This window comes from Carassius carassius, chromosome 39 (assembly GCF_963082965.1).
Source record: "Carassius carassius chromosome 39, fCarCar2.1, whole genome shotgun sequence".
NCBI lineage: Eukaryota > Metazoa > Chordata > Actinopteri > Cypriniformes > Cyprinidae > Carassius > Carassius carassius.
In genome coordinates, this window is record NC_081793.1 from 10,885,209 (window position 1) to 10,912,421 (window position 27,213).

At 39.3% G+C, this 27,213-nt stretch overlaps 1 protein-coding gene across 1 annotated transcript in view; it reads left to right on the forward strand.

Moving 5' to 3' along the window:
* plxdc1 (plexin domain containing 1) overlaps positions 1-27,213 on the forward strand; it is a 304,601-nt gene that overhangs the window by 117,765 nt on the left and 159,623 nt on the right. The window contains exon 2 of the mRNA XM_059530667.1: positions 21,780-21,940. Coding sequence (XP_059386650.1) covers positions 21,780-21,940 — 161 coding nt within the window. The remainder of the gene's footprint in view (positions 1-21,779; positions 21,941-27,213) is intronic.

Below are 27,213 nucleotides of genomic sequence, written 5' to 3' on the forward strand. Positions count from 1 at the left end.
TTGGGTCATATATACTGAGCCTATTTTTATTTAGATATATAGATAAAATGTATGTAATGTATGTGTGTGTGTATAAATGTATATATTTCATCATCCTTTACTCCAATTTATGTAATTTATTATAAAAGCTTGTCTGTTTACTTAAGTAACAGATATAGGTGTCATGCCATAACATATTTTTAATACGACTGACTTTATATTAAATGTGAATTTAACATTGAAAGTTAATGTGATTTAAATATTGCTACTAATCTTTCATTGTTCAGAAAGAGAGCAAATAACATTTACATTATTAAAGATAATTTTCACTGACAGTCTAGATTTCAATCACTCTCAGAAACTCCCATTAAAATCACTGAAACTGTTAACACTGTGAAATCAATATCTTAATTAAAGATTCGTACACACATCTGCACTTTGTTGTTCCTGCGAGAGAATTCGCCAGAAAGAGGTATTCAGTCAGTGAGCGAGTGAAGGAAGCACCGGCATTTTAGCGATGACTCATCTGAACACCTCTGATTGGCCAATGCTTTAATAAGCTCAAAAGAATCATGTGTGATTTGTTATAATGCGCAGCGCTGTATAAACGCATCTATCTCTGGCTCAGCGCCAGCAAGCGATCACAGATCTGAATTTAGCAGCTGACTTGCACCAGTGTGATTGTATTAAAATTAATAAAATCTTAATCGGCTATTTTTTGTCTTTTGGAAGCTGCATTCAACTTGACTCCCCTCTGTTATAAGCCACACACGTACAACAAACTAATGTCACAGTGGTATCGTGTACTGTAATCGAATGTAGCCCAAGTTATTACCTGTTAAACAGTAGACAGCACACGCGGTGTTCATCTAATAAGGATCTCCATCGCTAGCAAATAATAATCTTTGCAGATTTCAATTCAGTGCAGTTCCAGCCACGTTTTCAACGCTCTTTCTGTTCTTAAACGTTACAACTCCGAGTGAACCACTTCAGATGCTCAGCGCGTGCGGCAGGGAACTGAACGACTCATTCAAACTGATTCATGAACCAATTCACTCGTTTGCCAATTGGTTTGATCAAGCCTTTGAACAGTATTGACTCAAAAGAATGAATCATTCGCGAATGGGCATCGCTCATTGCCCAGAGAAAAGTAGACGGCGCGTTTGGAACAAACTGAAGCATTTATAACATTTATTGCATTAAGATAAAGTAACGAGAGGAGCGTCGCCCACAGTAACGAAGTAAAAGTACAGATTTTCCCCCAAAAATTTACTCAAGTAAGAGTATAAAGTGCCCATCTTTAAATATACTCCGAAAAGTATCATAATAAAATAATAAAAGTATTACCCCAAAAAATTACTCAAGTAAATGTAACGAAGTAAATGTAACTCGTTACTACCCACCTCTGATGAAGATCTACGCTGAGAGCAGCTCATAGAACAGTAAAAATAACTGTAATATGAATATTGAGTACTCCTGCCCTGAGATCAGTAAAAATAACAGTAATATGAATGAGTACTCCTGCCCTGAGATCAGTAAAAATAACAGTAATATGAATATTGAGTACTCCTTCCCTGAGAGCAGTACGTTACATTAAACATAACAGTAATATGAATATTGAGTACTCGTGCCCTGAGAGCAGCACGTTACACTAAACATAACAGTAATATGAATATTGAGTACTCGTGCCCTGAGAGCAGCACATAGATCAGTAAAAATAACAGTAATATGAATATTGAGTACTCCTACCCTGAGAGCAGCACGTTACACTAAACATAACAGTAATATGAATATTGAGTACTCGTGCCCTGAGAGCAGCACATATTTTAGTAAAATAATAGTAATATGAATATTGAGTACTTCTGCCCTGAGAGCAGCGCATAGATTAGTAAAATAACAGTAATATGAATGTTGAGTACTTCTGCCCCGAGAGCAGCACATAATACACTAAAAATAACAGTAATATGAATATTGATTACTCGTGCCCTGAGAGCAGCACATATTTTAGTATAATAATAGTAATATGAATATTGAGTACTTCTGCCCTGAGAGCAGCACATAGTTTAGTAAAATAATACAACCCGAATTCAGGAAAAGTTGGGACGTTTTTTAAATTTTAATAAAATGAAAACTAAGGGAATTTCAAATCACATGAGCCAATATTTTATTCACAATAGAACATAGATAACGTAGCAAATGTTTAAACTGAGGAATTTTACACTTTTATCCACTTAATTAGCTCATTTAAAATTTAATGCCTGCTACAGGTCTCAAAAAAGTTGGCACGGGGGCAACAAATGGCTAAAAAAGCAAGCAGTTTTGAAAAGATTCAGCTGGGAGAACATCTAGTGATTAATTAAGTTAATTGATATCAGGTCTGTAACATGATTAGCTATAAAATCTTTGTCTTAGAGAAGCAGAGTCTCTCAGAAGTAAAGATGGGCAGAGGCTCTCCAATCTGTGAAAGACTGCGTAAAAAAATTATGGAGAACTTTAAAAACAATGTTCCTCAACGTCAAATTGCAAAGGCTTTGCAAATCTCATCATCTACAGTGCATAACATCATCAAAAGATTCAGAGAAACTGGAGAAATCTCTGTGCGTAAGGGACAAGGCCGGAGACCTTTATTGGATGCCAGTGGTCTTCGGGCTCTCAGACGACACTGCATCACTCATCGGCATGATTGTGTCAATGACATTACTAAATGGGCCCAGGAATACTTTCAGAAACCACTGTCGGTAAACACAATCCGCCGTGCCATCAGCAGATGCCAACTAAAGCTCTATCATGCAAAAAGGAAGCCATATGTGAACATGGTCCAGAAGCGCCGTCGTGTCCTGTGGGCCAAGGCTCATTTAAAATGGACTATTTCAAAGTGGAATAGTTTTTTATGGTCAGACGAGTCCAAATTTGACATTCTTGTTGGAAATCACGGACGTCGTGTCCTCCGGGCTAAAGAGGAGGGAGACCTTCCAGCATGTTATCAGCGTTCAGTTCAAAAGCCAGCATCTCTGATGGTATGGGGGTGCATAAGTGCACACGGTATGGGCAGCTTGCATGTTTTGGAGGGCTCTGTGAATGCTGAAAGGTATATAAAGGTTTTAGAGCAACATATGCTTCCCTCCAAACAACGTCTATTTCAGGGAAGGCCTTGTTTATTTCAGCAGGACAATGCAAAACCACATATTGCAGCTATAACAACAGCATGGCTTCGTCGTAGAAGAGTCCGGGTGCTAACCTGGCCTGCCTGCAGTCCAGATCTTTCACCTATAGAGAACATTTGGCGCATCATTAAACGAAAAATAAGTCAAAGACGACCACGAACTCTTCAGCAGCTGGAAATCTATCTAAGGCAAGAATGGGACCAAATTCCAACAGCAAAACTCCAGCAACTCATAGCCTCAATTCCCAGACGTCTTCAAACTGTTTTGAAAAGAAAAGGAGATGCTACACCATGGTAAACATGCCCCGTCCCAACTATTTTGAGACCTGTAGCAGAAATCAAAATTGAAATGAGCTCATTTTGTGCATAAAATTGTAAACTTTCTCAGTTTAAACATTTGCTATGTTATCTATGTTCTATTGTGAATAAAATATTGGCTCATGTGATTTGAAAGTCTTTTAGTTTTCATTTCATTAAAATTTAAAAAACGTCCCAACTTTTCCGGAATTCGGGTTGTAGTAATATGAATATTGAGTACTTCTGCCCTGAGAGCAGCACATAATACACTAAAAATAACAGTAATATGAATATTGATTACTCCTGCCCTGACAGCAGCACATAGTTTAGTAAAATAATAGTAATATGAATATTGATTACTTCTGCCCTGAGAGCAGCACATAGTTTAGTAAAATAATAGTAATAAGAATATTGAGTACTCCTGCCCTGAGAGCAGCGCATAATACACTAAAAATAACAGTAATATGAAAATAGAGTACTTCTGCCCCACAGCAGCATATAATACACAAAAATAACAGTAGTATGAATATAGAGTACTCCTACACGGAGAGCAGCTCAAGGAACAGTAAAAATAACTGTAATATGAATATTGAGTACTCCTGCCCTGACAGCAGCACACAGTTCATTAAAAATAACAGTAATATCGAGTACTCCTGCCCTGAGAGCAGTGCTAATGCTAATGCTAACGCTAACTGACTGATGTTATGTCAAGGAGAGTTCTTTTTTCGCTCATATCCGTTTCACAGACAGCGTGGAAGCATTGGAAAAGCATGTTTTACTCCAGTTGATGAAGCAGTCAAGTGAAAATGCATGCTATATAATATTTAGTCCATGATTACTTGTTCTGTGCATCTTTGTTCGCTAATTATCTTATTAAATGTTAGAGATGTTAATTTTTTTCATGAAAATACATGGTAAATGAACTTACCTTGCAATAAATGCCTCCCACGAAGCGTCAGTAACGTATCTGTCTGAAGTATTCCTTCCATACGTTCAAATTTCCTGACTCCGCATCTGCTTCAATTTCATTGGTTGAATCTGTAAACCAATCATTTTCCTTTCTGCCCTCAAACATGTTTGAGTAAGTAAAACTCCCATCTGCCTCTCATTCTGCACGAATCCAAATGTTTACACATTCCCGACGTATCTGGATGCTAAAATGTAAATGCAAAGAATACAGAATAATAGTAAATGTATAATAAGTAACGCTGTATATGCGTCCGGAAGTCGGACTCCAAATTTCATTCTAAGCATTATTTTGAGGTTAATATTGCAAATGAAAACTGTTCAGCTTCCGGGAAACTTTAGAAGCTCCGCTAGACTATTTTAGTTCCCATCCCTCCACAACAAATCATTTCAATTAACAGTATTTAGAAAAGAACAAGAATATCAAATATAAGTAGCTATAGCAATATTGACGACAAACCAAAACTAATTAATTTAGGCTAAAACGAAACTGAAACCAACGTTGGGTCTCTCATTCAACACAAAATCAAATGTTTCCATATTCACGTATGTAATTTGAATGCCAAATGATTATAAAAATAGCCTAGCTATGTTTACAGTGTTTATTATAGCCTAATGTTTGTAAACATTTTGTGTCTGCATTATGTCTATATCTGAATGAAATAATCTTTTTTTCCCTCTAAATAAACGTATAGGTTTTTTAATAGATATCTATCTATCTATCTATCTATCTATCTATCTATCTATCTATCTATCGATAGACGTAGCGTATTTTAACCATGCAGCAAACCTTTTTAAATATTTTGATAATTTAATGAAAAAAAAAAAAAATGACTTTTTAAACTGTTTAACTGATTATTAATTGGATACAGTTTGCTGCATTCATGTGCACTCAGAAACCGGTGACTGTGAACGAATCAGCAGAGCTTGTATGAGCTTTTGTCATCATTGAATCTTTCTCATATGTTTCCAAATGTCGAAATTGGGTTGCGCATCTATATGTGCATGATGATGTCCAGTGCCTCCGGCAAGCGGAGCTTCTCAAAGTTGGAAAGAATCAAAGGAGAGCCGCAGTCCTCAGTTGGGCAGGAAGGGCTAAGCATGCTGGCGCTTGAGTGTCGAATGCACATGCACCAATGCCGAGAAAAAAATAGGCCCTTTTTGCGCTGCAGCATCAGGCCTAATTTGGTCTTAATCGAGCCCTGAAGGCTCAATGGCATTGCCATTGAGACTTAGGCTTATGACTTACAGAAATGTGGGCTTCTCCTGCTATTGTTATTTGCACCTCTTGTCACATGTACAGTTTATCTATCTCTGTCGCAGATGAGACTGGCTAAACCGACCGTCTGCTAGCTGCCTCACGTCACAGAGGTCAGTTAATTCTCAGCACATAGAGACTCTTTCACCTAGATATCACACTTTAGAGACTCTGTCTGTTCCCCGAACTAGAAAATACAAAAAACATCCAAACCAAGTTAAGATTAACAATTTACTTGAGGTTCAACAAATAAAAAACAGATGCAATACGGATAAACAAATGATAAAGCTTGGCTTATTGAATATCAGATCCCTTTCTACGAAAACAATTTTTGTAAATAATATGATCACTGATCATAATCTAGATGTGCTCTGTTTGACAGAAACCTGGCTAAAACCTGATCATTACATAATTTTAAATGAATCCACCCCCCAAGATTACTGTTATAAACATGAGCTGCGTCTAAAAGGCAAAGGGGGAGGTGTTGCTTCAATTTATAATAACGTTTTAAGGATTTCTCAGAGGGCAGGCTTCAAGTATAACTCGTTTGAAGTAATGGTGCTTCATATAACATTATCCAGAGAAACAAATGTTAATGATAAATCCCCTGTTATGTTTGTACTGGCTACTGTATACAGGCCACCAGGGCACCATACAGACTTCATTAAAGAGTTAGTTCTGGCTGCAGATAAAGTTTTAATAGTTGGTGATTTTAATATCCATGTTGATAATGAAAAAGATGCATTGCGATCAGCATTTATAGACATTCTGAACTCTATCGGGGTTAGACATCACGTTTCAGGACCTACTCATTGTCGAAATCATACTCTAGATTTAATACTTTCACATTGAATAGATGTTGATAGTGTTGAAATTACGCAGCCAAGTGATGATATCTCAGATCATTATTTAGTTTTGTGCAGACTTCATATAGCCAAAATTGTAAATTCTACTTCTTGTTACAAGTATGGAAGAACCATCACTTCTACCACAAAAGACTGCTTTTTAAGTTATCTTCCTGATGTATCCAAATTCCTTAGCATATGCAAAACCTCAGAACAACTTGATGATGTAACAGAAACTATGTACTCTCTCTTTTCTAGCATTTTAAATACAGTTGCTCCTTTACGCTTAAGGAAGGTTAAGGAAACCAGTATGACACCATGGTATAATGAGCATACTTGCACCCTAAAGAGAGCAGCCTGAAAAATGGAGCACAGCTGGAGGAAAACAAAACTAGAGGTATTTCGTATTGCTTGGCGGGAAAGTAACCTATCCCACAGAAAAGCATTAAAAACTGCTAGATCCGATCACTTTTCTTCTCTTTTAGAAGAAAACAAACATAACCCCAGGTATTTATTCAATACAGTGGCTAAATTAACGAAAAATAAAGCCTCAACAAGTGTTGACATTTCCCAACATCACAGTAATGACTTTATGAACTACTTTACTTCTAAAATCAATACTATTAGATATAAAATTGTAACCATTTAGCCGTCATCTACAGCATCGCATCAGACAGTGCACTATAGACCCCCCGAGGAACAGTTCCACTAATTCTCTACTATAGGAGAGGAAGAATTGTATAAACTTGTTAAATCATCAAAACCAACAACATGTATGTTACACCCTATACCATCTAAGCTTCTAAAAGAGGTGCTTCCAGAAGTCATAGATCCTCTCCTGACTATTATTAATTCCTCATTGTCATTAGGATATGTCCCCAAAACCTTCAAACTGACTGTTATTAAGCCTCTCATCAAAAAACCACAACATGACCCCAAAGAACTAGTTAATTATAGACCAATCTCGAATCTCCCTTTTCTGTAAAAGATACTAGAAAAGGTGGTATCCTCACAATTATATTCCTTCTTAGAGAAAAATGGTATATTGTGAGGATTTCCAGTCAGGATTTAGACCGTATCATAGTACTGAGACTGCTCTCCTTAGAGTTACAAATCACCTGCTCTTATCATCTGATCGTGGTTGTATCTCTCTATTAGTTTTATTGGATCTTAGTGCTGCGTTTGACACAATTGACCACAACATACTTTTGCATAGACTTGAACACTTTGTTGGCATTAATGGAAGTGCATTAGCATGGTTTAAATCATACTTATATGACCGCCATCAGTTCGTAGCAGTGATTGAAGATGTGTCATATCGATCACAAGCGCAGTATGGAGTACCTCAAGGCTCAGTACTAGGGCCGCTACTCTTCACACTTTATATGTTACCCTTGGGAGATATCATCAGGAAACATGGTGTTAGCTTTCACTGTTATGCTGATGATACTCAGCTCTATATTTCTTCGCGGCCCGGTGAAACACACCAATTTGAAAAACTAATGGTCTAATAGTCGATATAAAAAACTGGATGACGAGTAATTTCTTACTGCTAAATTCTGAAAAAACAGAGGTGTTAATTATAGGACCTAAAAACTCTACATGTAATAACCTAGAACACTGTCTAAGACTTGATGGCTGCTCTGTCAATTCTTCGTCATCAGTTATGTACCTAGGTGTGCTTTTGATCGCAATCTTTCCTTAGAAAGCCACGTTTCTAGCATTTGTAAAACTGCATTTTTCCATCTCAAAAATATATCTAAATTATGGCCTATGGCAGGAATGTTAATCCATGCATTTATGACCTCAAGGTTAGAGTATTGTAATGCTTTATTGGGTGGTTGTTCTGCACGCTTAGTAAACAAACTACAGCGTGTCCAAAATGCATTTGAATGAGCTCCTTTTACATTATAATCCTCTACATCGGCTACGTTCTCAAAACTCAGGCAATTTGATAATACCTAGAATATCAAAATCAACTGCGGGCGGCAGATCCTTTTACTGTTTGGCGCCTAAACTCTGGAATAACCTACCTAACATTGTTCGGGAGGCAGACACACTCGTGCAGTTTAAATCTAGATTAAAGACCCATCTCTTTAACCTGGCTTACACATAACATACTAATATGCTTTTAATATCGAAATCCGTTAAAGGATTTTTTAGGCTGCATTAATTAGGTAAACCGGAACCGGGAACACTTCCCATACCATCCGATGTATTTGCTACATTATTAGAAGAATGGCATCTACGCTAATATTAGTCTGTTTCTCTCTTATTCCGAGGTCACTGTAGCCACCAGATCCAGTCTGTATCCAGATCAGAGGGTCACTGCAGTCACCCGGATCCAGTACGTATCCAGACCAGATGGTGGATCAGTACCTAGAAAGGACCTCTACATCCCTGAAAGACAGCGGAGACCAGGACAACTAGAGCATGATTGCAAATAAATGCACAGAAACTATTTAAACTGAACAGAGATGACATCACTGAATTCAATGATGAACTGCCTTTAACTGTCATTTTGCATTATTGACACACTGTTTTCCTAATGAATGTTGTTCAGTTGCTTTGACGCAATGTATTTTGTTTAAAGCGCTATGTAAATAAAGGTGACTTGACTTGATTAAATCAGTCATTCGAAAACAGTCTTCGAATCCATAAACTCTCTCGCCGCTTCTCATCAGTGCATCTTGTCTGCACTACAAGACTCACTCGCATTTCAGTCGGGACAGCTGACAGAACTGTCAATTGACTAATCGGGTAATTGTTGCATTGTCACAAAAATTTCTAATTTACACACCTTTTAAGTATTTTAAGCCATTTGTTACTCGCGCGCTCCAAAGGCTGTATTACATTGTGTGCCCTCACAGTCATATCCAAAGTTTGCGTGTATAAAGCTGCCTTGCAAGTATGATATACGAGTTATTTTTCATAGTTTGTTGAGTTTAAGCAACCAAATACAAACAATATGATGTCTGATGGGTTTTTGACAAATAAAACAGTTATATGGCACACTCTAAAATATAGGGGGGAAAAGAAAGAAAAGGTGGAAAAATTAATAATTAAACAACACTGCGTCGTCAGTGCTGGTTTTGTATCAGACACGTGCAATTAACATTAGCCTATATGAGGAGATCTGTGTTTTGTCTGCATCTGAGGCATGTGCCATCATCAACTTTTACGGGTTATATAACGTTTATTGTTGCTAAATGGGCGTTTATAGTTTTAAATTTTTTGCTGTTTAATACACTTGTCCAAAATCTCATGATATAAACGATAAAGCGCTTATGCACAGGATACTATTCAACTATTCAAACAGTAATTTGTTTACACCTGCATTGCAAAAAGCGGAGATCTGTCTCCTCCAGGCTGTGCGTGCGCGTCAATCTGAGTGCAGGCGCGTGAAGTGACGAGCTTTCGCGAGAGCTTGAGGATCCAATGGCGTTATAAAGTTTTACTGACAAGCTCTTTTAAATACTTATCATTGGTTAAATATTTGTAAAACCCTCTGATTTAAAATAACAATAAAGAATAGTAATAGAAATATTAATTTTGGATAATTTTCACGGCACATATCTGGCTATTCTCTGTCCGTACTGAAACGCCGCCCCTGGAGGAGGGGGATCCGCCAAATTGCCGGATCGGATTTCGGAGGTGCTTGTTCTGGCTTGTTCTGGCACAAATTAAGCCCTGCCTCTTAAGTTCAAATTTGCACTCATGTTTATGCTATTAACTTTTGAACTATATGGTCTAGAAGCAAAATTATTGTCCCCCTGATTCCATGGCTCATGCTGAGTCGAATGCCAAATTAATAATTTCCTAGATGGGTTGTCTGATATTCATAAAATATTCATAAAAATAAAAACTGTCTCAGATCATCTTCAAACCATTCTGGCAAAAAGTGAAATTCAAGTTGATTAGTCAAATCGTTCTCAAATAATGTGCTGAAGAGTTTGCCAAAGCGCATAATAGACATGTATTCAAACCAAACAGCACAGCACCACCTAGTTGTCAGGAGATATGAAAATGGGTATTTTTGCTTATAACTTCTGAACTGTTTGGCCAAAAAGACTTGTATATTGGTTAGATTCAGTGCAGCATACCGAGTTGAACAATATAAAATTTTCACGTCAGCCATTTTGTGTCTCAGCCATTTTGAATTTGCCATAATTCCATATTTTACAAAAGCATTGCCACCATGCCCTGAAGGTAAAAAAAAATTAGGGGTGCTCTGCTGGGTCGGCTATTGATCACTATCGACCGATAATCACATTGGGATGATTGATTGGCGGTCTCTAAATAGACCGATCTCAAAAAGCCAATCTCAATCTGATGACGCTGCTATGAGAGGTTTGGCATGACATGCAGCAGCACCATCTTAGTCTCTATCCGGCACAGGGGAAATCATTATTATGATGAAGGTGGTGTACTCACCTTTATATTTTCTCATTAAATGACTTATACGGTAATTTGAAAACCTTGTGTGAGATGTAACCTCACAAAAAGAGTGAGACTCTTATTCTCTCTTTTTCTCTCAAAACACGCAATTGGCTTCAAATCACCATACATCATGTCTGACTATAAGCGAGCTGCACGCTGCACATTTGACACAGGAATTGTCACTTGCACATCCGAGGCAGTGTCACATCGTCACTAAAGTTGATAAATGTCACTTCTTTTTAATTCTTGTCAGTGTTTAACTATTCAGTGCTCGAATGCTCTCCTGGAGACCATGCGCTCATGCACACTGGCGCTCATGCACACTGGCGCACACACATAATGCCAGGTTCACATTACTCTGCTTGCAGTGCATATGTGGTGCACTCATGTTAACGGATTAAAAGTGTTCATTGCACACGATTGCGGTCTGGCAGTGCGTTCAGGAGTGGGTAGTCTGCTGCAGTGCAGACATCGTTTCCACACCAAGTGCTGCACTGTAAGTGCAGAATTATAGTAACAATGCATTGTTTGCAGTAAATATAAACATGGATTGACGCAAAAATGTAGTATTTATACCATAAATGCATATTATTAAAGTCTAATGTGTTCCATAGTCAACAAATATGGCTTTTTGGCTAGGTTTAAAAGTAAAGAGCACTTTTAGATAAACAAGGCAATAATACACTGAACAAAATTATAAATGCAACACTTTTGCTTTTACCCCCATTTTTCATGAGTTGAACTCAAAGATCTAAGACTTTTACTATGTATACAAAAGGCCTATTTCTCTCAAGAATTGTTCACAAACCTGTCTGTGTTAGTGAGCACTTCTCCTTTGCCGAGATAATCCATTCACCTTACAGGTGTGGTGTATCAAGATGCTGATTAGACAGAATGATTATTACACAGGTGTGTGCCTTAGGCTGGCCACAATAAAAGGCCACTCTAAAATGTGCAGTTTTATCACACAGCACAACGCCAAAGATGTTGCAAGTTTTGAGGGAGCGTGCAGTTTGCATGCTGACTGCAGGAATGTCCACCAGAGCTGTTGACCACGAATTGAATGTTCATTCAAGCCGGCTCCAAAGGTCTTTCAGAAAAATTAGGCAGTACATCCAAACGACCTCACAACTGCAGTCCACGTGTAACCACACCAGCCCAGGACCTCATGTGGGTGAGTCAGTGGGTCCTGATGTCAATGTTGTGGATCGAGTGGCCCATGGTGGCAGTGGGGTTATGGTATGGGTAGGCATATGTTATTGACAACAAACACAGGTGCATTGTATTGATGGGATTTTAAATACACATAGATTCCGTGACGAGATTCTGATGCCCATTGATTTGCCATTTATCCTCTACCATCACCTCATGTTGCAGCATGATAATGCATGGCCCCATGTTGCAAGGATCTGTACACATTTCCTGGAAGCTGAAAACATCCCAGTTCTTGCATGGCCAGCATATTCACCTGACATGTCATCCACCGAGCATGTTTGGGATGCTCTGGATCGGTGTGTACGACGGTGGATTTCAGACACCCCCAGACCCCCCTAATACAGTAAAACTGCACATTTTAGAGTGGCCTTTTGTGGCACACCTGTGCAATAATCAAGCTGTCTAATCAGCATCTTGATATGCCACACCTGTGAGGTGGATGAATTATCTCGGCGAACAAGAAGTGCTCACTAACAAAGATTTAGAAAGATTTGTGAACAATATTTGAGAGAAATATTCCTTTTGTGTACATAGAAAAAAGTCTTAGATCTTTGAGTTCAGCTCCTGGTGGAGGTAGGAAAACAAAGCTCTTAATGAACTGCAGGACTGCTTGTAATAAAGATGTAAATGCAAAAGAAAAGGCAGTAGAGCTGACTATTTCTGTCAATGGTAAGTTTGTGATAACAAGAAAAGTAGTTTAAATGTTTTGCCACTTGCTTAAGAGTAAAAAAGGATCGAATAATGTTTCCTATATTTATTGTTTTTAAACATTTAAACAATGTTTAAAGTATTGTATTACTGTACTGTGTAAAAAAACAAACAAAAGAAAAAAAAATGCTGCAATGCTGAAAAAGCTTTTTTAATGAGTGGCAATGTTTGGATTTGAAATCAAAATAATGGATGTTATATTTGTGATAAACTGCCATGAATCAGTAGTGAAGTTCTTTGTGAAAGCATAGTCCATGCTGCTTCCCCTCACAAGAGTCCCCTAGAGGGGAATTCCCCCCATTTGCAAAAATTAAATTCGGGCACTGAATAGATGTCTAAAAATCCTGATTGGAGTATCACTATAAATAGTTATAAATTATAAAAAGAAGGCTTTAAAAAGATCGGTATCAGTGATTGGTATCGGCAGATACTACTTTCTATGAACAGCGATCAGCCTCAAAAATCCTGATCGGAGCACCCCTAAAAAAAAAAATTAAATGACATTTTTACACATTTTAATAACTTTGATTAGTTTTGTTTATTAGTCTTATCTTGATATATTCCTTGGAGCATGCCAAGAACATCTATACCAGTATTTCTCAACTGGTGAGTCAAAATACTATTCTTAGTGGGTTGCGATGTCACAATGATCGAGTCATGAGATCCAAGTGGGAGGTAAAAATGGTTTATTTGTAGCTCAGATAGTCAGCAATGAGAACGTAGGAAGACGATGGCATGACCCCAGATGAATCACGTCCAGACCACTCAAGCAGCAGTAATCTCAAACCCAGCACTGGAATCCTATGCGGGCGAGGAATAGGGTCCAGATCGCTCAAGCTGCAGTAACTCCAACCCAGCGCTGGAATCTTATGCGGGCGAGGAATAAGGTCCAGAGAATACCAACTGGAGGAACAGGAGCACAACAAGACAAGAGAGACAGACGAGAAATTAACTAACCAGGGGGGACCTGGACCGGCGGATTAATGGGTGAATGAAAAACAGGCTTTAATTTGGATACATGAAACACCAGATGAATTCTCCTGTATGCCAGAGGGAGTTTGAGGCGGACTGCCTCCGGATTAATAATCTTGGTGACAGTAAATGGGCCAATAAATTTGGGCGCAAGCTTATTGCTGACGGATTGGAGAGTAATATTCTTTGATGAAAGCCACACTTTTTGACCAACGACGTAGACGGGAGGTTTCGACCGGTGGCGACTGGCCTGAACCTTGGTGCGCGCCCCCACACGGAGTAGGGTCAATCTGGCCCTGGTCCAAGTGCGTCTGCACCTCTGGACAAATGCGTGGGCAGAGGGAACCTCGACTTTGGATTCCAATTCTGGAAAAAGTGGTGGATGGTACCCTAAACTACACTGAAAAGGCGATAGGCCCGTAGCTGAAACTGTTAACGAGTTATGTGCATACTCAACCCATGAGAGCTGCTGGCTCCAAGAGGAGGGGTTCTGAGAAACCAAACATTCATTCTAGATCTTGGTTGGCCCTCTCCGTCTGACCATTACTCTAAGGATGAAATCCAGAAGAAAGACTAACAGTCGCCCCCAGTAATTTACAAAAGAAATATCAGTATGTCATCCAGGTAGACATAAATGAACTGATCTGCCATATCTCTCAACACATCGTTGACGAGTGCTTGGAATACCACGGGGGCATTACAAAGGCCAAAAGGAAGAACAGGATATTCAAAGTGCCCCCTGGGGTTATTGGGTTATTAATGATAAGCGTTACAGAGATCTAATTTCATGAAAAATGACACCCCCTGCAGACGCTCGAAAGCCGACAACATCAATGGAAAAGGATAAGTATTCTTCACCGTGATGTCCTTCAACCCTTGATAGTCAATACAGGGGCGAAGAGAACTGTCTTTCTTCTTCACGAAAAAAATCCTGCACCTGCTGGAGATGAAGAGGGGCGGATGATCTTGGCTGATCTTCGCAAGAGAATTAGAAATTTCTCCATGACCTCCCTCTCCGGATTGGAAAGCGAATATAGTTTGCCTTTAGGCGGAGGCGTACCTGACAATAACTCTATAGCACAGTCTTAGGGACGATACGGAGGTAGAGAAGCAGCCTGTGACTTACTGAACACTCTCTTCAGGTCGAGGTACTCACATGGCAGGTTAGACAGGTCAGTGTGATCATCCTGAAACACAGAACAAAACACAGGAGAACATGCAGACAACAGACATGACACATGACAATATTCACTCCAGGACAAGACAGAATTTGTTCCCCAGTTTATGTGGGGATTATGGAGCACCAGCCAGGGATGCCCCATACCACAGGAGCAGCAGGATTGTCAGTGAGCAGAAAGTCAATGTTCTCAGTGTGTTGTCCAGAGATGATGAGTTTAACGGAGACTGTGGAATGTATGACGGAGGGTAATGGCTGACCATTAAGTGCCACCGCAGAGATGGGCTGAGAAAGTTCCACCATGGGTATCTTAAGTTTTTTAGCCACATTAATGTCTAGAAAATTTCCCCTCGCCCCCGAATCCACCAAAGCCTCGCAATCAAAAGTTACTGAATGAAGTGTCAGCCTTACCGGTAGTGACGTGGGAGAAAAAGAGAAGATTTATTGAGAGTTGCTCCACCCATCAGTAACCTCTTACCTACTGGCGGGCCCCGGCTTTTACTGGACATTGCTGAACGACGTGACCGGCGGCTCCATAGTACAAGCATAAACCTTTATCTCTGCATCTCTGCTTCTCCTGCTGCGAAATGGAGACCTGCCCATCTGCATGGGTTCGGGGTCAGGGAAAGGGAACTCCCTCTCCTCAGTGATTGATGACATGTTGCTATGATGAGTGACGTCAGGGATTCTCCGTAGTGTCTTCTGATGGACACGCCTCCTTACTCTGGCATCCACACGAATAGCCAGCTCAATGAGTTTATCCACCCCTGCGGTTAAATCAGAGGAATAAATCTCGTCCTTGATGGTGTCCGAAAGTCCGTGTAGAAACAGGTCCAACAGTGCCTCAGAATTCCAGCCACACTCTGCGGCTAAAGTATGAAATTCGATAGAATAATCGGCTACGGTGCGATCCCCTTGTCGCAGCTCCGCAAGAAGTCTAGCTGCCTCTCTGCCATAAGCAGCGTGATCAAATACCTTCTTCAGCTCCTCCGAAAATGCTTGAAAGGAGGCACAGAAGTCTTTATTCCCACACAGTGGTTCCCCAGCGAGCAGCTCGTCCTGTGAGCAGAGTGATAATGAACGCTATATTAGACTCCTCGGTGGGAAACGATGACGGTTGAAGAGAAAAATAAAGGGAGCATTTAGCCAAAAATGAGCGAAACAGCTGGGGCTCCCTGGAGTAAAAGGCTGGTGGAGATAGACGAGGCTCAGGAGAATGGGTGCTTTGATCCACAGCGGCTGGTGGATTGGACGCAGGTGGTTGCTGAGAAGAAACGGTCTCTAACTTGAAGCGCTGAAACTGAGTGGTAAATTCCAAAACCTGAGCGATCAGGGCTTGGACAGCACGACCAGTAGCCATCATCTGGTCCTCTTAGCATTCCATGCGAGAGTTACTACTGGTTAAAAAGTCCCGTAGTTCTGTTGAACTCGCTGGATCCATTCTGGTTGGTTCGTTCTGTCACAATGATCGAGTCACGAGATTCAAGTGCGAGGTAAAAATGGTTTATTTGTAGCTCAGATAGTCTGCAATGAGAACGTAGGAAGATGATGGCATAACCCCAGTTGAATCACTTCCAGACCACTCCAGGAATCCTATGCAGGCGAGGAATAGGGTCCAGATCGCTCAAGCTGCAGTAACTCAAACCCAGCGCAGGAATCTCAGGCGGGCAAGAAATAAGGTCCAGAGAATACCAACTGGAGGAACAGGAGCACAACAAGACAAGAGAGACAGACGAGAAATCAACGAGCCAACAACATGATCAGGAAGCCAGCCAAACCTAAAGGCAGCGCAAATGAGTTGCAGCTGGGGCTCATTAACGCAGCTGCTGCTAGTTAACAGACACACACAATCAGACAGAAATGCAAGATGAGCGCACTGACCCATGAACCGTGACACGCGAAGTGTAAAGTCAAAGAAACATCAACTTCTCAAGTTCACACTTACATATAATAAACAGAGTAAAGGGTTATGCGTATTTGGCCTGGTGTCTGGGAGAGGGCTCGGAGCTTGGTACTTACTCCCAAGCCCGGGGTATTCCCCCTGTCCGGGGAGAGGGTCCGGATCCCGGGCTGAAGGTGAGGAGTTGGGGTGGTGGAAGAATGCTGAAAGACTAGAAATAATGAAGGTAGGACTTCTTAGATTATTTATAGGGGTTCTCTCTTGTGCTAATTGGATAGATAGATGTTATTACTGATGATGAATTGGCCGTGTTATCTGTGCGTGCTCCTCCCGAAATTTGTTAATAAAATCTCAAAAAATCTCAAAAAAAAAAAAAAAAAAAAAAAAAAATATATATATATATATACATATATATATATATATATATATATAGTGGCTTGAGGCCACTTGGAGTCTTCCTTAAATTAAATTAAGATGGGTATTTGGCAATAAAAAAAAATAAGATAAAGGCTCCACAGGATTTGCTTCGCCAATAGCAGCTGAAATTAATAAATAATAATGCCGACATATACACTCTGTCTACATTATGCATTTAAGACTCAATTAATATTTAGTTATAATTTAAAAAAAACTAAACATAACAAAAAAAAGTTTACTAACCAAGATTAGGCTAGGCCTACATGTTTTTGTGGAGGAAATTATTGAATCCACTGTAGATGGCTTCAGCGCGTTCCTGCGCTTACTGGTGCACTCCAGCAATATAACCCACTGGCTCATTATTCTCATTATAAACATGGTCAAAACTTCCACACCTCAGACTTTGCTTTAGTTGCTGGTGCAACCAAAACATAATCGCCAGAGGCAAGTCTCCGTTTCACCTACTCGGCATCCATTTTTGCATCTTTCTCACGCTAATGGAAACACATCACATGACTGCTCATTTACCTCGCAAAGCGGAGCGCAAGCCTGAGCCCGGCCCGAGTCCATGTAAAATGATTTAAATTAAGCCATGTGTGATTAATTATAAATGCCAATGATACCTACCCTGATGCTGGGGAACCCTGCATAAAGATTGTATGCATTGCAAGTCGATCTTAAATATATACCACAATAACACTTCCTTCATGTTCATGTCTCTTTACTCGCGACAGTCTTAAGATGTAGTTTAACTGTGCAGGGAACATTTTGTTTACCTTATGCTCAAAGCGCACACTCTCACATGGAAACAACCAAGCAGACTTAACAGGGCTACTCAAATTTCGTTCAGTTTACGATAATTTGTCATTTCGAGGCATCACTGCTTATTTTATGAAATCATGATTAACCATTCAGTAAGAAAGCAAATTATAATGACCCAATGCACTGCATTTTCAAGCTCTTATCTAAAGACAAGCATTTTTAATTAACCTTGAAAACACTGCATTAAATTTCAAGAATTTTCAAGGATTTCAAGCACCCATAAGACCCTGTAGGACGGTGAATGAGATGAGTATAAAGCCTTGACCGTGGTGCGCGCCCAGTCCGCGGAGGCTCGCAGTGGAGCCAGCGAAAGCATAAATCCCGCTTATGCAACGGCAGGACTTACACATGATACTGGACAATAGATAACCCTCAACAAGTAAGCGGTCCAAATACCCTGATAGCTTTAAGCAAAGACCTTCTTAAGTGCATAGAGTGGGGCAGGATCCCCTTACAGAAGAACAGAAGTAGCGAAGGGTGCTCTTTTAAAACAGCTAAAAAGATCAGCATGCACCTTTAAAGGTACAGGTTGTAGGACCTGCCACGAGAGGGCGCACTACCAAAACAATAACAATCACGTGGTTTGATAAGAAGGAGCGGCGTGGGATGATGGCATTTGTTGTCTTCTACCCAACCGCTGACGGCCATCAATCAGACGGAAATATAAATCCTGGATTTAATGGATGAGGTAAAGTTTTATAAATGTTGTGCTTGATGTCATAATTTTCAAACGCGAGTTCAACAATTTGCATGAGTAGATTACATACAAAGTCAATGCAAAGATGTGTTCAGACTATGGATCAGACGCGCATACATTTTCTGTAAAGATACGAATCAAAACAACTCACCTGTCGAGTAAAACACATTTTTACGGGAGCTGTCCACAACACTGTTGTCATGTGGTTTCTACGTCAGTAAAGGCGGTAACAAAGGGTAACTAACGTAATTGACAGGCGACTGCACTGCCCTGTGTCACTGGCCGCGTTTCCACTGTCGGACTTAAAGCGGGCGTGCTAGTGCGTGTCAGGGCCAGTTGCATTTCCACTGTCATTTCCGGGGCTTGATCGTGCCTTGTCGGGGCTTCCTCTGGGCCAACGGCCAGGGTTTCTTAGCCCGACGAAAACCTTGGGCCAAAGCGAGCCAGCTGGGGCTAGAGGAGTGGTTATGAAGTTTCTCCGTGTCTGGAGAGAGTCAGCACCGCAGATCATTTCAGAAAGATAACAGCTTTAACACCAATATTAAAAACTTTTTTAAATAAGTTGAGCTCAAAACTAACTTTCAGTCAGCAGAGAGTGTTTGAAATAACTTGATCCGATGTGGATTATAATCACCATACAAGGCAGAAATATTTATAAGAGATGCAAAAGTCTGTGCACGCTAGACATTAACATTACCATAGTAAACATGGTAAATATGACCACTTGAAGAAATCAAGATGTCAGCTTCTTTTTCTCTATCACAATCGTGTATTTATTTAGTAACTTATATTATCTGTCGTTTCATCTCGAGAGTTTAGGTGCACGGTGCCTATCATAAATTCATATTGATAGCCTTAATAACAGATTACCGAGCTCGTGGGTATATTTACTGGTAGTGTTACCAGTGTGGTAATATGATAGCATGCCTAGCAAACATAACTGAACAATTAGCATTGGACAGTGAGCAATGTATGAAGTGTCACACCACGGTCTGTCCAGCAGAGGGAAACAGAGAGCACAAGACATTCCACAACTTCCTGCTGATTTCCTGTTCATTATTTGCTCAATGATATCACCTGTGTCTGGCTTGTTAGTGTGTGTGTGGGCGTATATAAGACCTGCATTTATTTGTATCCTCGCTCAGTCTTGAAGTTCTTTTGTTCAGACAGATCATTTGGCCTATGTTTGGATTTCTTTGAGAGAGTTTTTACTCAGAACTTTGACCTGCTTATTTGGAAGCTTTACTTTTTAAAGTTTTTTGGACCGTATGCCTTTTGGATCTGAACCTTCTTCAGCCCTGCTTCTGATGTAAATTTTTATGTTTATTCAAGAAGGACACTAAGTAAAGACTGTGTTTTTTCTCCAATCATTCCTTGTGTGGTTCTCTGCAATTTGGGTCTACACTGCTCTGTGGTATAGTGGCTAGAGCATTGGACTGCCAGCAACACATTCTGTCGTGACATGAAGCATATTTGCCAACATAGCACTAGGAAATAAAATTAAATAACGAAGCTTAGCTTCGTGAAGACGTCCAGAGATGATTAAAGGTGAAATGGCCCAGTTGTTCGTGGATGCTTTGATTCTTCTGAATATTTAGCTTCTTCCAGCGCGGAAGCAGATCTTGTGTAAAGTTGTTGGGTCAGTCGTATTAGTACAACTTTGGCAATGAATCGTGGGCAAAGTGTCTATATCAAGTGCTTTTGCAATCAGTTGAGCCTTGCGAGCCGTTTGAGAATGCCTACCGAGCAGTGGTGCCACGTATACAGTATATGTCCTGTGTCTAATAGGAGAGTGGTATGATTGGAGCAATTTGACAGCTGACCACATCAGCTGGTCGCAGCCTATGCCTCTTGACTGAACTAACCCTGCTCTCGATATATGTGTCCTGATCATAAAGTGGGTCGTGGCTTGATGACTATGGGAAAATATGGGTCCCACAACCATACCATTTTGAGAAGCACTGATCTATACTAACTGTGCCATAACCAGCCAAACTTCTTGTTTGGCATTTTGATTTTAACATATTAAAATGGCATACTGTCAGGCTTAATGTCAGACTAATTATTCTATATCGTTATTTATTTGTAACTCGTTATGAAAAATCTCTAACTTCAGAAAAATTAACTATCCTGTCCTGTCAGATGTGATTAATCATATAACCATAGATGTGTGTCCTGATCATAAAGTGGCTCGTGGCTTAATGACCATGGGAAAATGTGGGTCCCATGACCAAATGATTTGAGAAGCATTGATCTATACTAACTGTGCCATAACCAACCAAACTTCTTGTTTGCCGTTTTGATTTTAACATACTGATACCAAACTTTGTTCACTCTGACCAAAAATTATAAACCATTAAATCATATTACTAGTGATTGTATTCATGATTTTATTTATTTATTTTTTTACTAAAATCATCTTAAAACGTGTTTATCAATCTTGCAGTTGGTGTGATGCTTTTTTTAGGTTCCCTTTATTAAAGGGTTTATAGAGGTGTTCATAAATGACCAATAAGTAATTTACAAATGTATTATACATCTTTGATAAATGCATAAATAAGTAGAGAGTGATTTAAAAAAATGCCTGCCAAATAGTGAGCAATTTTAACTCACATGTTATAAATGATTAATAAATATATCTGTTCATACTTATTTCACTCAAAACCAGATTCCAGATTTATTTCCACCAATTTATCCCCCCCCCCAAAAAAAAAAAATTAATTAAATAAAATTATGGTGGGCTTGGATATATACAAGGAGTTTATTAAATGAAACTCTTGCACTGCATCATGAATTGTTCATGATAAGATCAATAACATGCATTTAGGTAAATGTTCAGTTCATGCTGACTTTAACTCCGTGTGCAGACATGGTAAATGTTTTAGCTAAGATAACATTAAGTTTTCTTTTGTTTTTACGTCAGGTATAATGCAGTCAGGTAAGACTGATGGAGGTCCTTCAGACATCCAGAGAATTAGAAGAGACAAGCAAGATCTCAGCAGACGCATTCAGAACAGAACTGGACAAGAGCCGACCAATAGGCTATCCATTGACATTTTCCCTGACAATATGACACGAGTGGTGGTGAGTTAATTATTGTATTACTTTTGTAATGTTTGGATCCTTGCCTTTTTCCATTTTAAATAATTTTTAATATCAAATTCATTACTCATTCATACCATTCAAGCTGTCTCAGATGCTTTATTGACTGAAGTTTTCAACCAATTAATAGTTTTTCCAGCTAATCTGCATTGATAACCAATTGCTGGATGTGAGGGTGGCCTCTAGAGGCCAAATCACTGACACCTCGTGGAGTTTGTTTTAACATGTGAGATTATGCGCTGCACAGAATCAGAGACTGTAGGCCTAGATGTGGTTTTAAAACAGACAACAAAATGTATACTATAAACTAAAGTACATGTTTTCATGTCATTATAAAGTAATTATTTTGTTGACTAGATTCTGCATTAGTAGAGAAAGAACAGCAGTATACCTGTGATTTCCTGTTCTGCTGCACTATTGATTTTATATTGCCTCTAGGGAGGAGGAATCCCTCTCTAAATTACATGTTCATATTCTGATTGGACTTTTCCACAGTAATTTTTACTTTGTGAATAGCTGTCAAAGTATTTTCTGAAAAAAATTTCCAGCTCCCCTTTATTACTTAATTCAGATTCCCTCACTATTCTTTCTATTTCTTTGTTTCGTTCAACAATTCCTATTCTCCCTATTTTTTATCAAATCTTCGGGGCAAAGTAAATTTGCACTTACAAAAATTACATTTAATTATTATTTTTTCTCCATTTTTTTTTCAGAAGCAGCAGTTATCATTTTTGCAAATCATACATTATTACGATAGATAGATAGATAGATAGATAGATAGATAGATAGACAATTTATTATAAAAGCATACATCTAGCTTACACATTTACCCAAATTATAATACGCCTTTTTAACCGAAGTTATTTTGGGTGGGTTTCTCCATCCCCAACGTCCCTGACGAGAGCGTTGCTCTCCTTGGCTGTGAACGCTCCTGGCGCGCGTCTGGCAAATCCGCCGTTATAATAGGAATCCGCTTTAGAACAAGCGCGCCTGCTCTTAAAGGGAATGTGAGATGATGCTCTGATTGGTTTATTTCACGTAACGCCCAAACCACACCTATGAATAATGAAGCTACTTCAGACCAACCCATTTTAGATTTGCGCCTGGCGCAAGAGTCGTTTATCCCGCCGGGAAAATAGCAACAGCGCCGAGACCCGCCCACAAAGTTACTTGCGCTTTGCGCTTTGACACTTGCGTTTCAGATCGTTAAAATAGGGCCCAAGGTCTTTACAGGGTATCTGTATCTGGGACTCTAGTTGTCCTGGTCTCTGCTGTCTTTCAGGGCAGTAGAGGTCCTTTCTAGGTGCTGATCCACCATCTGGTCTGGATACGTACTGGATCCGGGTGACTGCAGTGACCTCGGAATAAGAGAGAAACAGACAAATATTAGTGTAGATGCCATTCTTCTAAGGATGTAGCAAGTACATAGGGTGTTATGTTCCCGGATCCGGTTTACCTAATTAATGCAGCCTAAAAATCCTTTAACGGATGTGGATATTAAAAGCATATTAGTATGTTATGTGTAAGCCAGGTTAAATAGATGGGTCTTTAATCTAGATTTAAACTGCAAGAATTTGTCTGCCTCCCGAACAATGTTAGGTAGGTTATTCCAGAGTTTAGGCGCCAAATAGGAAAAAGGGTCTGCCACCCGCAGTTGATTTTGATATTATAGGTATTATCAAATTGCCTGAGTTTTGAGAACGGAGCGGACGTAGAGGATTATAATGTAAAAGGAGCTCATTCAAATACTGAGGTGCTAAACCATTCAGGGCTTTATAAGTAATAAGCAATATTTTAAAATCTATACGATGTTTGATAGGGAGCCAGTGCAGTGTTGACAGGACCGGGCTAATATGGTCATACTTCCTGGTTCTAGTAAGAACTCTTGCTGCTGCATTTTGGACTAGCTGTAATTTGTTTACTAAGCGTGCAGAAAAACCACCCAATAAAGCATTAAAATAATCTAACCTTGAGGTCATAAATGCATGGATTAACATTTCTGCATTTGACACTGAGAGCATAGGCCGTAATTTAGATATATTTTTGAGATGGAAAAATGCAGTTTTACAAATGCTAGAAACGTGGCTTTCTAAGGAAAGATTGCGATCAAATAGCACACATAGGTTCCTAACTGATGACGAAGAATTAACAGAGCAACCATCAAGTCTAAGACAGTGTTCTAGGTTATTACAAGCAGAGTTTTTAGGTCCTATAATAAACACCTCTGTTTTTTTTTCAGAATTTAGCAGTAAGAAATAACTCGTCATCCAGTTTTTTATATCGACTATGCATTCCATTAGTTTTTCAAATTGGTGTGTTTCACCGGGCCGTGAAGAAATATAGAGCTGAGTATCATCAGCATAACAGTGAAAGCTAACATCATTTTTCCTGATGATATCTCCCAAGGGTAACATATAAAGCGTGAAGGGTAACAGCCCTAGTACTGAGCCTTGAGGTACTCCATACAGCACTTGTGATCGATATGATACATCTTCATTCACTGCTACGAACTGATGGCGGTCATATATGTACGATTTAAACCATGCTAATGCACTTCCATTAATGCTAACAAAGTGTTCAAGTCTATGCAAAAGAATGTTGTGGTCAAACGCAGCACTAAGATCCAATAAAACTAATAGAGAAATACACCCACGATCAGATGATAAGAGTAGATCATTTGTAACTCTAAGGAGAGCAGTCTCAGTACTATGATACGGTCTAAATCCTGACTGGAAATCCTCACATATACCATTTTTCTCTAAGAAGGAATATAATTGTGAGGATACCACCTTTTCTAGTATCTTGGACAGAAAAGGGAGATTTGAGATTGGTCTATAATTAACTAGTTCTTTGGAGTCAAGTTGTGGTTTTTTTGATGAGAGGCTTAATAACAGCCAGTTTGAAGGTTTTGGGGACATATCCTAATGATAATGAGGAATTAATAATAGTCAGAAGAGGATCTATGACTTCAGGAAGCACCTCTTTTAGGAGCTTAGATGGTATAGGGTCTAACATACATGTTGTTGGTTTAGATGATTTAACAAGTTTATATAATTCTTCCTCTCCTATAGTAGAGAATGAGTGGAACTGTTCCTCAGGGGGTCTATAGTGCACTGTCTGATGCGATACTGTATGGTTGCAAATTTATCTCTAATAGTATCAATTTTAAAAGTAAAGTAGTTCATAAAGTCATTACTGCTGTGGTGTTGGGAAATGTCAACACTTGTTGAGGCTTTATTTTTCGTTAATTTAGCCACTCTATTGAATTAATACCTGGGGTTATGTTTGTTTTCTTCTAAAAGAGAAGAAAAGTAATTGGATATAGTAGTTTTTAATGCTTTTCTGTAGGATAGGTTACTTTCCCGCCAAGCAATACGAAATACCTCTAGTTTTGTTTTCCTCCAGCTGCGCTCCATTTTTCATGCTGCTCTCTTTAGGGTGCGAGTATGCTCATTATACTATGGTGTCAAACTGTTTTCCTTAACCTTTCTTAAGCATAGAGGAGCAACTGTATTTAAAGTGCTAGAAAAGAGAGAGTCCATAGTTTCTGTTACATCATCAAGTTGTTCTGAGGTTTTGGATATGCTAAGGAATTTGGATACATCAGGAAGATAACTTAAAAAGCAGTCTTTTGTGGTAGAAGTGATGGTTCTTCCATACTTGTAACAAGAAGTAGAATTTACAATTTTGGCTATATGAAGTTTGCACAAAACTAAATAATGATCTGAGATATCATCACTTGGCTGCATAATTTCAACACTATCAACATCAATTCCATGTGACAGTATTAAATCTAGAGTATGATTTTGACAATGAGTAGGTCCTGAAACGTGTTGTCTAACCCCAATAGAGTTCAGAATGTCTATAAATGCTGATCCCAATGCATCTTTTTCATTATCAACATGGATATTAAAATCACCAACTATTAAAACTTTATCTGCAGCCAGAACTAACTCGGATGTAAAATCACCAAACTATTTAATAAAGTCTGTATGGTGCCCTGGTGGCCTGTATAGAGTAGCCAGTACAAACATAACAGGGGATTTATCATTAACATTTGTTTCTCTGGATAATGTTATATGAAACACCATTACTTCAAACGAGTTATACTTGAAGCCTGCCCTCTGAGAAATCCTGAAAACGTTGTTATAAATTGAAGCAACACCTGTATGCTAAATCTGCATCTGAATAATATTCTTTGAACTTATCATTGCCTGCTGTATTTCTAATTATTCTTTCCAGTGCAGAATTCGTCAAATCGTTCTCAGCTAATATAGCTTTCTTAGCTCGCTGTGTTGAGGTGTCTGCAAGGATCTGTGTGGCGTCTCCTCCATTTAGCAAACTCCACACCTGTCCACATGTTATATCGGGAACATATTCCTTATCCCACTCATCTACTCTGTCTACAGTGGTTTCTCTCTTTCTGCTCCTTGCTTGTGTGGGTTTATAGAATCCCTTTCCTAGTCAAAATGTTTCATAACTTTTTTCGAGCTTTAATTTTGGAAATGGGTTTTCTATTTGATATTTTCTTCCCCTGGTGGTCTCTGTCCACCTAAATACCGGCCATTCAGGACCTGAATCGTCTTCCAAAGATTCAGCCGGGAAATTTACCAGTCCCTGTATATTACCAGCACCCTGGTGTGGCCGTCCTTCTCCTGCAGCCTGATCCTGATACACTCTCTGAGGTATTTTTTTCAGAGCCAGACTGTCCATACTTTGGGCAGGTTGGTTCGATCTGTTTTTCTTATTAATGGATTCACCAGGGTTGCCCCCATGGTGATTTCACTAAATACAAAAATCCCTCCTGATATAATGGGCATGGCCACTGATTGATAATTATTATTTCTGGCCAGCTTACATATATTGTCTATCAAGTGTCCAACATGAGGATCGCCGTTAATTCCTCCTATGTCAACATTTTGACCTTTATTATGTCTGATTGCGTATAGTACAGGTTTTCCATTTGGTCTATTTTCTGTAAAATCGTCTGATCTTATGGGATTGCGCTGTATTATTCTGTCTGTCTTATCTCTGTCCTGCCCATTTTCTAAAGGCACCTGCTACCCCATCTCCATGCTGAAGATCTCTATTGGCAGTGTTTATCAAAACATAACTTTCTTCTTCCAATTCCAAATATCTTTCTTTAAAGAGCCAGTAAGATGAAAATTCTAAGCTTCCTATCACTGTTTATAAGTCCTGTACAACAGGTTTAAATCCATGCAAGGTTAAAAATCATTGTCATTTTGTCAAAATAT